The sequence below is a fragment of the Stylophora pistillata genome, chromosome 7 (assembly GCF_964205215.1).
Source record: "Stylophora pistillata chromosome 7, jaStyPist1.2, whole genome shotgun sequence".
Classification (NCBI taxonomy): Eukaryota; Metazoa; Cnidaria; class Anthozoa; order Scleractinia; family Pocilloporidae; genus Stylophora; species Stylophora pistillata.
This window is the reverse complement of record NC_142525.1, coordinates 22,717,558-22,732,767: the sequence shown is the minus strand read 5'-3', so window position 1 is coordinate 22,732,767 and position 15,210 is coordinate 22,717,558. Positions and strand designations below refer to the sequence as shown.

General features: G+C 37.0%; 3 protein-coding genes across 3 annotated transcripts; 2 read left to right on the top strand and 1 right to left on the bottom strand.

Annotated features, from left to right (window-relative positions):
- Positions 1 to 8: 8 nt before the first annotated feature.
- LOC111329859 (transcriptional adapter 3) lies at positions 9 to 2,196 on the top strand. The gene has a single exon (XM_022934614.2). The coding sequence runs from the start codon at positions 91 to 93 to the stop codon at positions 1,441 to 1,443; it is 1,353 nt and encodes a 450-aa protein (XP_022790349.2). The 5' UTR covers positions 9 to 90; the 3' UTR covers positions 1,444 to 2,196.
- On the bottom strand, positions 2,171 to 4,928 carry LOC111329865 (profilin-2). Its single transcript, XM_022934620.2, has 2 exons — positions 4,699 to 4,928; positions 2,171 to 3,676 (listed from the first exon to the last, which is right to left on the bottom strand). The coding sequence occupies exons 1-2, from the start codon at positions 4,807 to 4,809 to the stop codon at positions 3,401 to 3,403; spliced, it is 387 nt and encodes a 128-aa protein (XP_022790355.2). The 5' UTR covers positions 4,810 to 4,928; the 3' UTR covers positions 2,171 to 3,400.
- A 51-nt stretch (positions 4,929 to 4,979) lies between these two features.
- LOC111329861 (replication factor C subunit 4) lies at positions 4,980 to 12,452 on the top strand. The gene is made up of 13 exons (XM_022934615.2): positions 4,980 to 5,214; positions 5,851 to 6,009; positions 7,114 to 7,174; positions 7,673 to 7,731; positions 8,466 to 8,535; positions 8,641 to 8,714; positions 9,158 to 9,278; positions 9,946 to 9,990; positions 10,602 to 10,682; positions 10,847 to 10,927; positions 11,396 to 11,440; positions 11,900 to 11,971; positions 12,244 to 12,452. Exons 1-13 carry the CDS (start codon positions 5,093 to 5,095, stop codon positions 12,343 to 12,345), a joined length of 1,092 nt encoding a protein of 363 aa, XP_022790350.1. The 5' UTR covers positions 4,980 to 5,092; the 3' UTR covers positions 12,346 to 12,452.
- The last annotated feature ends 2,758 nt before the right edge of the window (positions 12,453 to 15,210 follow it).

The window sequence follows — 15,210 nt, the reverse complement described above, 5'->3', positions numbered from 1 at the left end:
AAGCAAAAGAGCGGCTGCTAAGCATAATTCTTTTTTGTTTGATTATCGGTTGAAGCGACAATTGTCGATAGTTTTCTGTGAGATATAGCCATGTCTAACGTTTTAGATGATGGGAAAGGTGACACAGATCCCTGCCCTCTTCAGTACTGTGATTTTAAAATGGTGGACCACAAAAGCATGTGCCCATTCTATACTTCTTTGTTAACACGCTCTGCGGATCAAGGAATAAGCCCCGAAGACCTTCACTTGCTTCAAAGTGACCTGGAAACACTTCTTGCCGGTGCTAATCGGCGAATAAGGCAGATAGACTCTGAAACTAAACTACTGATTGATTGGGCGGAGAAAAAAGACAAGAAAAGTGTGCGACAGCGCGAGTTGGAAATTCTTAATTCTTTGCAGTCCTCTTTGAAAAGAAACCGGCCTGCAACAGAGGAAAAAGGAGCCAAAAAACAGAAACTGGAAGAGTCAAAAAGCACTAGTCCAGGAGGTCAGTTGGTTGGAAGACCAAAAAGTAAACATTCAGCATCTTCTGAAGGGAGTCAGGAAGATGAAACATTTCCCCCAAGTGTGAAAACAAAGACAGATACACCCAACCGTTTCTGGGCTGCTGTTGAACCATATTGTGCTGATATCACTGTTGAAGATCAGAAATTTCTTGAAGAATCCTTGAAAAGTCCAGATGATGAACAAGAATATTATAAAGTCCCACCTTTAGGAAGACACTATGGAGAGAAATGGGCTCAGGAGGATCTGCTCGAAGAGCAAGAAGAAGGTTCCAGGATGCAGGACAAGAAATTGCGTGGTACTTTAACAAACATGACCAGTGACAACACAAATAAACTAAGTGATGAAAAATCTTTGCTGAAAAAGGCAAACACTGCTGGACTTCATGAGGAAGACTTGTGTCCATTTGGTTCCCTAACACAAAGATTAGTATCAGCTTTGATTGAAGAAAACATTATAGCACCAATTCCAGAGCAGAATTCAGGATCTGGGAGTTCTGACAGTGCCACTACAAGAAGTGGTAACAATCCCCCTCGCACGCCGAGTAAGGCACCCCATGTACCTCATACTCGAACTTTAGAGGCACGCATTAGAGAGGAACTAGTATTTCAAGGGTTGCTGGATGCAGACGATCAGGCAGATGAAGAGGTTGATGATGAGGTCTTGGCTGAGCTCAAACGCCACCAGAATGAACTGCGTGTCTTGATTGCAAAGAACAGACAACAGAAAGTAGAGCTCTCAAAATTGACACAAGAGGAAATGAGAAGACAGGAACTAAAGCACAGAGCACAGGTTGCCGATGCTGAAGTAATGGAATGGTTTAGGAAAATGATGGGATATAAACAGAAAAGAAAGTCGCCAACAAAAAAGGAGAAGGAGGCAGCATGGAAAGCTTTAAGAGAAAGGGAGGCAATCCTTAGAGTCCTTGGCAATTCATGAGTGTACCATTTGGACAAGTTCTCTACAAAAAAATGGAGGGAGCTCACTTTTTCCTATAACTTTGCATTTATTATAGGTATTCACCCAGTCATTGAACCTAATATTTAATACTTCCCTTAAAATCAAAAAAATGCAGAGGCCTAAGTAGTAGGTCCACTCTAAAGTTTCCACTAATGCATTTTTGTTCAAAAGCAAATACTTTTGGATGCATTTTGTCCATCATCCACACTAAAATGGCCAAAAACACGGATGGAAATGAACACTTTCAAAACATTTTCAAGGAATTGGAATGTTAGATGTGCATCTCTCTCTTCTGTGAAATAGTGAACATGGAGGCTTTTGAAACAGTGACAGGTTATTTTCAATCATCTTTTTTAGGTGTTTAAGTGTTGGTGATAGGTGATAGCACATCTAAAGGTAATTGTTCCCAAATTAATGGCAAGAGTGGCTACGGGTGAGAGCAAACCAAAACCATGCTTTTGTGGGGAAACATATTTTGCTTTGTCTTTGTAGAGACTAAAATGGATTCTTTTAAAATCAGATCAGTATATTTGGGGCCTGAAATTGAGTGGTATGAAGTGATCTTGCAAGGACACTCATGAGCATATAACCTGATGTGTAGACGTAATTAAATAACTCATTGGGTTTGTATCCATTGGCAATTTCAACCTCTGTTCACAAGATTATACTTCACTATCTAAAACAATAGTACCACTCAGAAAACAAATAAAATATATTTACTTTAATGAACAATGTTTGATTCATGCCAATTTACCCAGAACAAATTGAATCCTGTGTCATTGGTATCAAAATTTAATTTTGTTAGGATACCTTAATGCATCCATACACTATTTCGTAAAACCTATTATCATTGAAATAGAGATAATTTCTTTATGTCTCATAATTATAACAAATGGGCTGTTTTCCTTGTTTTTTAAAGGATACAAAAATGTCAAGTCTAAAACATGTATCTCCAAGCACACACTTCATTGCTTCGATAGACCACTCTCATAAATGGCTGCCGTATAAATATTATTTTGTTTAAATTTAAATTAGCCCTACTGGCCTCGCTTGAGATAATGTATTTCTTTGAATTTTGTATTGGAGAACAAGGTCAGTAGGGCTAATTTAAATTTAAACAAAAGTATATTAATCGGGCAGCCATTTATAAAAGTGGTCTATTCCAATTTATCAAAAACTAGATCATTGGATAATGCAATTCAAGACTTTTTTTATTGGCTTAGCCATTATGATATATCAGCCAATATACCATAAGCTACAAATATGGTAAGTGTACGTGTCGGCTTAAAATTAAAAGGGAGCTAAAAATTTAATAAAATTTAATAATTTAATTTAACATTTTTAATAAAACAATTATGCCATTTGCGCTTGTTGGATATGAGATGATTATAGCCAACTTGGCACTATGTGCCTCGGCTATCTATCATCTCATATCCAACACGCGCTCGTGGAATAATTGTTAAATATTTCATTCATGTCTGCTTTTAGCTGAAGGACCCATCCCTTCTAAAATAGGGTATTTTTTTTTTATTAGCACATCTTTTTTTTAAAATATGTTACCCATTGAACAGTCTCCTTTAACTTTTACCCATTTTGAAAAGATGAATGAAGTAATTTTTCCCTTCCTGTTCCTCAACCCGTCCAAAAACTTTGGAGTCTTAAAGTGACCCAGGTAAATGTTTGCAATTTTTGCAAATTTGTTTTGTTTGTACGAATTGGATTAAAAAACTCTTTGCAATTAGTTACCCAGTAAATTTCTAATATGTTGATTCAATCAATCCTGAAAATAGTTTGATCATTTCTCCGGTACAAGCTTATATTCCTTCCTTGCTCCAGGCAGCCCTTTACGTGGATACCTTGCTGAGGCCAGTTAAAGAAGCTCTCTGTTTTTCACTGGGCAAATTATTTTTCTTGCTTGAATAATGGATTTAATATCTCAATAACCAATAGCAATGAAATAATTTGCCAGTTTTTCTATCACAGCACTGCAGCACCCTGCCTGCATTCCATCTGTATATCCACCAATCAAGAGGCACTTGTTAGTCTTTACTGCAACCACTCCCTCATTGCCTTTGCGGCAATAAATAGCATGTCCAGGATCTGATCTTACGAAAATATACTTAGTTCTATTAACAGCAATTCCTTTAGAATAGAAAGGAGAAGGGTCCTTGGTGATCCCACTGATTAATGCTTGAGCTTCACTTGGTAAAACCTGTGTAACAGAATTAAAACAGCCAGAAAATTTTAGAAACATCTGTTGATTGTTGATCCAAAACTATATTTCTGGTTGCACTACAGAAAGTGTCACTGGAAAGTCAAAACTTACAACTGCTTAACCTTTTAAAACCTCCTTTACTTCCATGAGTGACCAAGAAAGAATTTCTCCTTTCAAAATCAATACAATATTAAGCAGAAAAGTGACAAGAATAAAGAAAAATATCATTGAGGGGATTATTGATCAAATACCACATTCTCTGAACTAAGTATGGCAGAGAGTAAGGAGAATTACTAATGAGATTTTTGAGGGCTAACCAGTACTTTTGATTGAAATCTATTTTCAGTCTTGGATTTCCCTTAGCTTCTGTCACAACAGAGAAAATACAATGTGAGCGCCTGCGCGAGTTAAGACGTACTAGGTAAAGTTAGTGTCAAATTCTGTTGAAAAAAGAAAGAAAAACGGAATTTGAAAAAAATGCTGTTTACAAAAATTCACCTTTATTCATCAAATTTAGAGCGCACATTCATCTCTCTAGCCACGATGCTGGTGGTTTATTGAAGCTTAAGTTATTTTGTGCCAGGTGAAAATATTAGTCCAAACTTCTGCTTGTCAGTTCATACAGATGGTAAGTCTCGAACGTTCCAAAGCCTCGGGGCACGAGCGACCGGGATGAAAACATCCTGTGACCGATAGATATATAACTTCTAAAGCACAAATGTTAGACTATTTCGGGATTTCAAAAAATGTCTTTGCCCAAAACCTTCGTCGCAAAAAGGCTTAAAGCCTATTAAGATGTAAAAGCCGGGTGGTATGAAAAGTAAAGTGAGTCAAGCGTTTGAGGACGCTATATAGAAAACATTTCCGACGTTCTCTCTACAAGAGATAAAAAACCTCAAATCTACTGAATATCAAAACCAAAGAAGCGTTGGTTCATATGAAACTAAGGAACACACGATTGTTTACATAAGAAACAAAGACCACGAAGCAAATTTAAAAACACTTCAATAAACACTAACCACAAATCCAGCGCTCGAAGCGTAGCGTTTCCCATCCAAACCATGAATAGCTGCTCTGGCTACCTGGCTTGTACCTAACAAACTTTCCTCAACGAAGTTTTGCCAGCTCATTCGATCAGAATATTAGTTGTACAAACTTCTTTGTCTCTAAAGTATTCATCAAGTGGTATTCTAATCGTAGTCAACTTTACGCGTTATCGTCACGCAACATTGTGAGAATGCGCCACAAAAAATAACCAGCGTTTGCGAAAGAAACTGGGCTGAGTTCGTGACCAGTCTGTAGGCGAGAATTTGGCGGGAAATATCTCGCCATGTTGGAAGGAACAACAACTGAATAAGTAACTCGATTTGTTTCTGTATTTGTTTTCATACAAGAAGAGCATCATCAGTAGAGATGGATGCTTTCCTACGTGGACAGAGTTCGACTGCTAGTTCTTCGAAGCTTAAGCTACAAACAGGCGAAGAAACGGCAGGATCTTCAAACAAAAGGGTTGTTGTTCCATGGGTTGAAAAATAGTGAGTGCCTTTGATTTCCTTTCCTCGACGTCCTTCGTGATTTCAATTAGGCTCAACGTTTTCTTCGAATTATTTTGGAGTGCGATTGTTCTCCTTTCTCTTCTTTATTTTTTTTTGGGATGAAAAATCAATGTGAGTAGATGAACAGAACGGGAAATTAAGGTGTTATGTTAAAGAGTCAACGTATCCTGCATTGTAGTGTTATGATGCTGTCTTGGTGTGACAACAGATTATCAGAACTAACACCCAAACAAATCATGACACTCAGAAAGGAGAGTAGACAGTCTGTTCAGAACACTTAAATAACACTTAAATTTCACTGAAATTTCATGTGACATGCTATTTTATTTTACATAGTCTCAGAAAGGAGCTCCTTTATTTAACTTTTTTCTGTTCCTAGTCTATCCAGGTCCAGTTGTTCATAAAGTAGCTCTCTCTAACAGATAAATGACTATCCAGTTGATAAGTGTCAGGAAAAAGTACTGCGCTATCCACTGGGTAAGGATTTATTTTCCACCCTTCAAACAACTGGGACCTGATTACTTTATCTTTTGTGTTGTTGTTGTTGTTGTTTTTTTTTTTATGTTCATGTTGATTATAAAAATAATGATAAGCCACTCACTTTTTTGTTGTTAGTCGTCCAAGATCTGTGGATGAAGTTGCTTATCAGGATGAAGTTGTGGCAGTGTTGAAAAAATCACTAGAAGGGGTTGATCTTCCAAACTTACTCTTTTATGGCCCTCCTGGCACAGGAAAAACATCCACAATACTTGCTATTGCAAGACAACTGTTTGGGTATGTTTATCTTCAGAAATGAGGTTTTTATAACACGATTGGCAGTAATGCTGCAATCTGATTGGTCAATTTGCTGTTGTCAATAAGAGTACAGACAACACTGCTTACATCGACATCTCACACAATGCCTTAGTCGACTGTCAAACATGGATCCACACTCTGGACTCTAGGTTGGGAGATCCAGGTTTGAGATTTAGCCTGTTCATTGTGTTATATTGTTGGGCAAGATACAGTAAAAACCAGCAAGTAAGAACCTAAAAATTAAGAACCTGTTAGCTTAAAATTTGCCATTTATACCCCCTGTAAACAAGAACCTATTTAGCCTAAGAAAATTAAAATAGGTTCTTATTTTCTAAAATCATATAGTACATTACAGGTACACTGAAATTATTTACTGTAATCATAATCGAAGAAAAACCAGATTGCCATTGCTGTAAAACATGATTTTCTTAAGAAAAATGAGTGCAAAATATGTAGTTACAAAATATAGGACAATTGCCAACTTGTTATGCAGGTGTGTTTTTCTCCAAGAATAAGAACCTGTTTTAAGAACCTAAATAGCCTAAAATTTTGTTAAGTACCATTTATATAAGAACCTGTTTAGGCTAACTCCTAAAAATTTAGGTTCTTACTTGCGGGTATTTACTGTACTATACTCACCCAGTGCCTCTCTCTACCAAGGAGTGTAAATGGGTACCAGTGAACTGTCAGGAAATGCTGACAAAATGATCAAAGATAACCTGTGATGGACTGGCTTCCCATCCAGTGGGGGGTATGAATACTTTTAGTCTCTTCGTGATCTAGAAAAGGTGATAAGCTGCAGCTGGATTGGACAATTAGATGGAGTGCAGACTCTTCCCTGGTAGGATTCTTTTAACCTCATGGTGTCCCTCCAAACAAGAAAGATAACTGAGAAGTACCAGGAAAACTTTGCAAAATGTTATCTCGAGATGGACTAGAATGTTTCCCAGGAGGAGAAGTAACACTCCTAATTGTTCCACAGTATTGTTTTAGACTGGTGTAAGTCCTGGTGGTATAGATGAGGCCAGTATGCCCAAAAATGACCAAAATACCTATTGACCTGTATTTCATTGTGATTTTTAGACCTGAATTGATGAGATCACGGGTGCTTGAACTTAATGCATCAGATGAACGTGGAATACAGGTCAGCCGTAGAAACATCTGTTATTGATCAAGTGTCAGAACAAGGAGATATGTTCAGAAATGCATGCTGTAACCAAAATAGTAAAAATTCATCAAAATCTGCAAATCCACGAAGCTGAATTTGCTTTGATTAATTTTATTAAAATTCAAGCTTGCTCAAATGGGTAGCCAGTAATAAAGGATGACCAGGCATGCTTTGCATAACTGGTTTGCTTTGAAACAACTTGATCACATGCCAGAATAACAAGAAAAAATGGGGTCATTTATTAGAATCTCAGATCAAAGATGAATTCCAATAATAATAATAATAATAATAATAATAATAAAGGTCTTTATTAAGAATTATTGTGCATACAGACGTGCAACAATTAACATGAATAGAATGAATAAGGAAAAAGAAAAGGTATTAATTACTATTGAAAAGACATCGATTTTGAATATATTTTTCTAATGACTGACTACAATGTTGCAAAGTTTTCATACCATGTTGCATTTTCAGGTGGTAAGAGATAAAGTAAAGAAGTTTGCTCAGCTGGCAGCCTCTGGTATTCGTGCTGAGTAAGTTCTTTGTTTATATTGCAGGCTATTCTTAGTTACTACAGCAATTTTATGATTCTCTTTTATTTACCTTCAAGTGCCCTTTTTTGCCTGGATCACACATTTTCAGAATGCATAGGAATTTTTAGCCAAGAAGCAACATTGGTTGCTTGCAGTGGAAACACTAAAATGATGTCTCACTTTTCTCTCATTTCAGGATAACTTGTATCATTTTAAGAAAACAAATAAACAACAAACAACAAAATTTATTTATTTTAGCAATAAAAATACATATCTAACAATCCCTCCCCATAAAAGAACAAAGCTTATCAAGGCAGGAGGGAAAGAAACATTAAAATAAATTCTTCAAAAACAAGCATGACTGAAGGGAGGAAGCTGTAATATATGTGGCCGATACCGGCCAGCGGTTTATATTTGTATCGCATGCCCACAAGGTCGAAAATAAACAACATGGCTTCAGTATGTTACAGAAGCGACATAAGCCAATTTGGTATTACATCTGACATGCGAAAGAACAACAACAATAGCAAATGTAGCTTAAAAAGATTATAATTTTCTAAATTTGTCAATTAAATTATAGATGTCAACATCAGCATCATCTGGCTTCAAAATGCTCAGTGGCTAACTGCAATACTCTTTTAAATTTATACTAAAATGATAAAAAGTTTGGCATTATTTTTGTTTTTGGTTTATACATAATTATCATAATCATTGGTCATAATATTTTTCCACAGTGGTAAACCATGCCCACCTTTTAAGCTGGTTATCTTGGATGAAGCAGACTCCATGACACCGAGTGCTCAGGTTTGAGCCTCTTTATCAGTCTGTTGGTTTCCACCAATTGTGAAACTGTGTAACATTCACACTTCAAAAATGGTGTATTTAATTTTTTTTTTTTATTTATAACAGGCAGCCCTGAGAAGAACTATGGAGAAGGAAACAAAAACTACAAGATTTTGTCTCATTTGTAACTACGTAAGCAGGTGATGACATTAAAAAGAAATATAAGGTACAACCTTGTAATTAAGCCTTTAAAGTTAAAACCTTAAGAGTAACTGGCATTTAATTTCTCCTTACAGTAAAACTAGCTTGGTAAAATATAAACAAACTAATCGAATGAGGCCTAAAACTGCTGGAAAAAGTAAAAATTTTTTTTGAATATCTGAGCTTTCGCTGATCAATGGCATCATCAGGGATAAGAAATATTCCGGGAACGCTAAATTATTGCTAAATTTTTACTTTTTACAGCAGTTTAAGGCCTCATTCGATGAGGTTGTATATATTTTAACAATGCTGCTGAAGGAAAACATGAACACATAACTTGGTAAACCTACTGGGGAAAGATGTATCAGCTGGAAAATATATAACACTAGACAGCTTATTAAAAGCAGTTAATTATTTTACTTGTTTACATGTTATATTGCAGGATTATTGAGCCCCTGACTTCCCGTTGTTCCAAATTTCGTTTTAAGCCATTATCTACAGATACTTTAGAGAAAAGACTCAACATGATTTGTGAAAAGGAAGATGTTAAATGTGATAGTAAGGTAAAACCAGTAAATGAATTTTGAATGACCTAAACTTCAAGATCTTTTAGAATTATGCAAGCTTTAGGAATTATCAATTTTGTAATATTTTACAGAATTAATTTGAAAGTTTTTGTATGGTTCTTTGACAGTCTCTCTCACCTACTCCTCAGTCTGTAGTTCATACATGAAGATTATTATTATGTTAACGGTCAATCGTAAGATTTGATATCTGCATGCTTTAGAGAATTAGGAGATTGTTAACCTCATGATTTGTGATTTTGACCTCTTTCTTGGAGACTTCCATTTGATGAACACAAACATTGGTCCTGATTGACATCCCTTCACCATAAATTTGCTTATGTTACCTTTACTGAGGGGACTTTTTTACTAGGAGACACTGATTTAACTCTTCAATGTCCATGATGGAATAAAATTGAATTTCTTCAGACGTTACCAATGGGATATTAACCGGATGAGTGATAAGTTAGAATAAAGAAAAACAATTATCAATTTGGGGATTATTAAGAGCCTATTATATCAAATTCTCCAAGCTAACATCATAAGAATTGTATAACAGACAGTAAAGAGAATTTCTAATGAGATCTTGGGAGTGAAAGGGTTAGAGTTTTCTTAGTTCTGAGTAGTATTCCTTGTATAAAGTTACCAAAACTTCTGTTCACAACAGGCGATACAAGAACTGATAAAGATATCAGAAGGTGACATGAGGAAGGTGAGAAAGGAAATGTTGAATGATCTGTAAAGAAAACAGTGATGTCTTTTTAAGGACTGTCAAAGCATAACATGCTATTAAAGTATTTTTACTTAGCAGGTATAGGCAAACAAATGACTTTTTTTAAAATGTGTTAGAGACTTAGGGAGCTGTACACCAGGGTATAACCAATCAGAGAGTCATCTTGCAAAAGTCAGATTTTCACTTTCCATTTTTTTCTACCATGTCCATTTGATTATTGCATGTTTGCCTCAAGAGGAGTTTATGGCACAGCCTAGAATGGGAAAATGCAGCCATCTGATTGGTTTATCTTCGCAGTAAGTGCTCAGGTTGTTCTAAAGGCCCCATACCAGTCCTTACATCCACATAAACCATCCTTGCACTGATGAAACAAACCTTTTATTGTTTGCTCCGACGAAGGCTCCGAAATTCACTCCGACGAAGGGCTAACGCTCGAAACGTCAGCTTTTGTAATCATTACGGTGGCTAATTTACCATTTCAACTTTGTTGATATATCCAAATTATTTCATTACTCCCACCGACGCAGCCCCAAACAGTTTCTTTCGAAACTATCAGCCTCTTTTCTTTTATTGTTTGACTTGTTTTATAGGCTATAACATACCTACAGAGTGCTCACAGATTGAAAGGTGAAGACATGGTAGAAGCTGATGATATCAGTGAAATAGCTGGGGTAAGATTGATCATTAATTTTCCCAACTGCAGTTACAGTACTGTCTTTTATTTTATCAAATCAAAGGTTTGCAAGGTCACATGAAACAAAAAATATATACAGTGACCTATCAGTATCGACAAAATAATGAACATGTATCATTTTTTTTGGTGACTTTCTTTTAGGTTGTTCCAATTAAAATGGCAGACAAACTTTTTGAAGCTTGTGAATCGGACTCATTTGAAAAGCTTGATGCTACAGTTCAGGTAAGGGACTGCTGAGGTTGATCATCTTATTGTTTGTAATTGTAAAAGATTTGGTGGCCTAATCCTTGGTTACTTTGCTGTGCTCCTGGGTTAAAGACCCTTGTTTGGCATGGGCCAAGCCTTTATCTTGACCAAAAACACCACAGAGTTGAATATTGCTATTCTCAGGCTGGGCATAGCTATGGCCAAGAGGTGGTCTGTAACCCCATCCCCCCTCTCCCCTCTCCTTAGTGAGCTATATTTTTGTTTGTGATATTGGATTACCTTTGATAACACATTGTTTCACTAATTCTAGAGAGGTTTTGACTGCAGTATGCTAAAAAATGTATATCTTAGCTGTGTAGTGACAGAGGATCCAATAGTTTAACCTCTTGACCTAATTTTTGCCATTACCAAAATTATTAGGTTTAACAACTTATTAGTTATTACATTTATCTACTTTTCTTAACAACATCTAACACTTACCAGGAAATAATAGCTGAGGGACACGCAGCTGCTCAGGTCATTAACCAGGTATGATAATACCTTGTAAGTTATGATAAATGTGTTGTTGTTTCCTGTAACAAGTTTCTAACATCTGCATCCCCTGTGAGGATTAAAATGCTAGCCAGATGCAGTTCCAAGGCCAGCAGCAATTTGTATTAATTGAGCCATATAAGCAAACATCTATCAGTATGCAAGTTCTTTATGCTGTTCTCTATACATTTCTTATGGTTCTCTTCGAACTCTGTTAATGTAGCATCTCTCTGTCCGTTATTTCCATACATTGTCCAGTAAACAGATAATAAGAATACTCGACTTAGTAGGTAGAAGTTAATTTGTTACCTTGATCTAACACCAAATTATCTCAACTAATTTGCAAGGAAATGTGTAGCAGCTAGAGGGGAGGGTTAAATACTCTCCGGTACTGAACGAATGTCTTCCAAAGTAAAAAAAAAAATAACAAAAGGGTTTACTTCCAAATCTTACCAGGTTCACGACAGAATTATTGAAATGGCTGAGTTAAATGACCATCAAAAATCTGCCATTATGGAAAAAATAGCTGTAAGTACTTTGAGATTTTCTGAAAACTTTATTCTTCTTTAACCAGTTTAATTTCCATGCCTTGAAATTTTCTTATTGCCCAAATGTATCGAATGACTAACTGAGGGGAATTCACCTTAGAATTGTCTAAGAAGGTGGATTTTGGGTTTTTGCCTAATTTCAAAAAATTTCTCAGTCACTTTGCTATCGTTGTCGTTCTTCAACTCCTCATATGTTAAGGGTAATATTTACTCTCTGTAGCAGCACGCGTTACAGCCTTTACTTTTTTTCAGATTGTTGACAAGTGTCTTTGTGATGGAGCTGATGAATATTTACAAATTTTAAGCTTGTGTTCCGTCATGATGCAACAATTTTGCCATGCTGGACAGACATGATAGGGTTGGAAAGGAAAAGTTGGAACGTAAACATTTCTCATCGTTGTTCGCTATACTGTATCAGCTGTATTATGTGAATTACTAATAAAAGGTTTATCCTGTTAAAACAGCATTCAAATTCTTAGCCACACCTGGCTAGTTTTTGACTGAGAATAAATCTCGGATCGAGATCTTTAAGCTTAAAGCTAAAGGGTTGACGAAGTTTGTCGGAAAAGTGGCGGAGGATTTTGGCGAAATGAACGAGTACGTCTGCGAAGTGACCAGTTTGTCGGCGAATTGATTCAAGACGATTGTTGACAAAGGTGTCAGCGAGTTGACTAAGAGTTGACATATCGGAGAAGTGACCTGCTACCTTAGAAACGGATTCATCTAGACATGCTTGATAGCTTTTCAAAACGACTCATTCACGACATAAACATCACAAACGACCGAAAAAGAACGACCTGACTTTACCGACAGATCGAAACAGACCAATCACGACCGACTTACGTCACTCGAGTCTTACAGCCAATAACATCACGGCAAAACCAACCGATCATTTTAAACGAACTGGCAACAATCATTCACTTGACTCTGATGATGACTTCCGCACAGGTTGTCGAAACGTCAGTCACTACCACCGACAACAGTCCTTCTCGGGACTAAGCTCACCCGGACGATCAGACTACACCTTCACAGTTTTTCTAATGCTTACAAAGACCAACAAAGCAAGCACAAGGTCGCCTGTCATCTCTGGATTACACACTGCGAACATTATATCCTAGCGGTGTTTCTGCCTATTTTCCAGCACCCTTTCTGGTTGTTTCTGACTCGCTCTACGCCTTTTACTTCTTGCTCTCCATCTTTCTAGCCTATTTTTCGACCACACCCCGTCTCCACAAACTTGATTTAAAACGATTTCTTCTGGTTGACATAGCTTTAGCTATAACTATTGTTGCTTTGCAAGTTAAAAAGAAATTGCAATTTACCAAGAGCAACTGTTTTCAACTACGACCTAATCAGTACGATTTCCCACCCAAAAGACGAGTGGCATGTTCTTTGCTTGCGTAGGCCACGCATATGTATCCAATAGTCCACGCGAACCTTCGTAGGACTCCAAAACCTTGTGCATGTGGTTCACTACAACGGCCTGACCGAATAGGGGAAGGGTTCTTTATCGTGTTGTGGGTTTCTAACACACACGAATGGGATTTCCAAGTTACGAACGAAATAGCACATGCACATTCCTTTCTTCCTTTCCTTGCTCTTACGCAATGCGCCGACTTAGGCCCGCGAAACAGTTGTTCGCGCATGTTTAATGCAGTGACATGTACGTTAAGGCGTACGGACACGGACAAAAGTTCTTCGACTTGATGGGTCATTACCTTTATGATAGGTATGGGGCTCCGCTGAAGGTTGGGAGCTCCTCTTTAATTTTGCGCACGGAAACGTGTAAGAATTAGATTCTGATTGAATAAAATCAAATCGAAATAACCAAGGGACGTGCGCATCGCACATCAAAACTTGAGTTGAGTTGGTCTTGCACAGTTTGACTGCTCACTAAGAAAGTTTGGTGGACACTAAGTGTGTTGTCTGCTTGAGACAAATGCAAACTTTCAGGGAAAATGATCTAGGAATTCTTCATATTGCTCTTTTCTTTTCCATGCGTAGCACATTCAAAAGGTTAATGCATAAGAGCAAACTAAAATAAATTTTGAGTCATTTTATTAGAGTAAGTCTCGTTCAAATAACTCGTTGTTTTGAATAGTTTATCTCATTATTTCTTGTGCTAAGTATAATTATTTACAGATCATCTACAAGGCTCAAACACAGGAATATTTGCACTGTTGTCGTTTCTTAATAAAGCCTTCTCCTGAGTTGAGATGAAGCTACTAATGCGCCGATCAATTTGAAGCTTCCACAACGCCCCTCAGCATTTGACCGTCGTCCATGCCGGGGAGTGGGGCGGGGAATTTAAACTTTGCCTGGCCGAGGTGGGGGATTTGAACCGAAAGTATCAAGGCTTTGCAGCAGTAAATAGTTCACTTTTGGAAGTACGATACTTTCACGGTCGTTGATTTTGCCTCAAATGACAACCCAAAAAAATCGGGTGGGGCATTTGAACACAAGTTTTTCCTCCGGCAGGAGGGGAAATTAGAACAAACCTATCTTTACAAGTTCAAATGCCTGGGGAGTGGGAAAAGGGAAAATTTGAGGCTTCGAATTGATCGACGCAAATTCGCCTATGTAGGGCGTCTAAAAATTCTAGAGGTCTATCATAATACACATAGTAGGAGAACACGGTTCAAAAAGTAAGTACCTTACCAGAAATTAACTCCAAAATTTGCAATTATCAAAGAAATGACAATGCGAAATTTTTCTCTGTCAACACCACTGGTATGTACATATCTCCGCAGACAATACTTTTGAAAAACGCATGAAAAGCCACATGACCAAACCGAACGTTCCGATATAATAAAATACACCTTTAAGTACTGAATTATATAAATTTCTTTAGCAGTGTCACAGTTTAGTGATTTCAGTTTCAGCCGACGCGTTGGAAAATAAACCAACGAGCCAGTGTTATTGAAATGAGGAAAGAAAACTTAACAGTAATTTAATGCTCCATAACCAGCCCGCTGTTAGAGAAAAAGGCAGCAATCTGACCTACACTTATCTAATCCTTAAAATCAATTTTGAAATGCCAAATTTTAAAACACCAAGGCTTTTTGTATAGGTAATCACATGATTTCGAATGCAATTTGGAATAAATAAGCACGAGTAAATTTTTTCAAAGACTAACAAAATTGCATGAGCCCGTAGGGCGAGTGCAATTTGTGGTCTTTGAAAAAATTTACAAGTGATTATTTATTCCAAATTGCACGA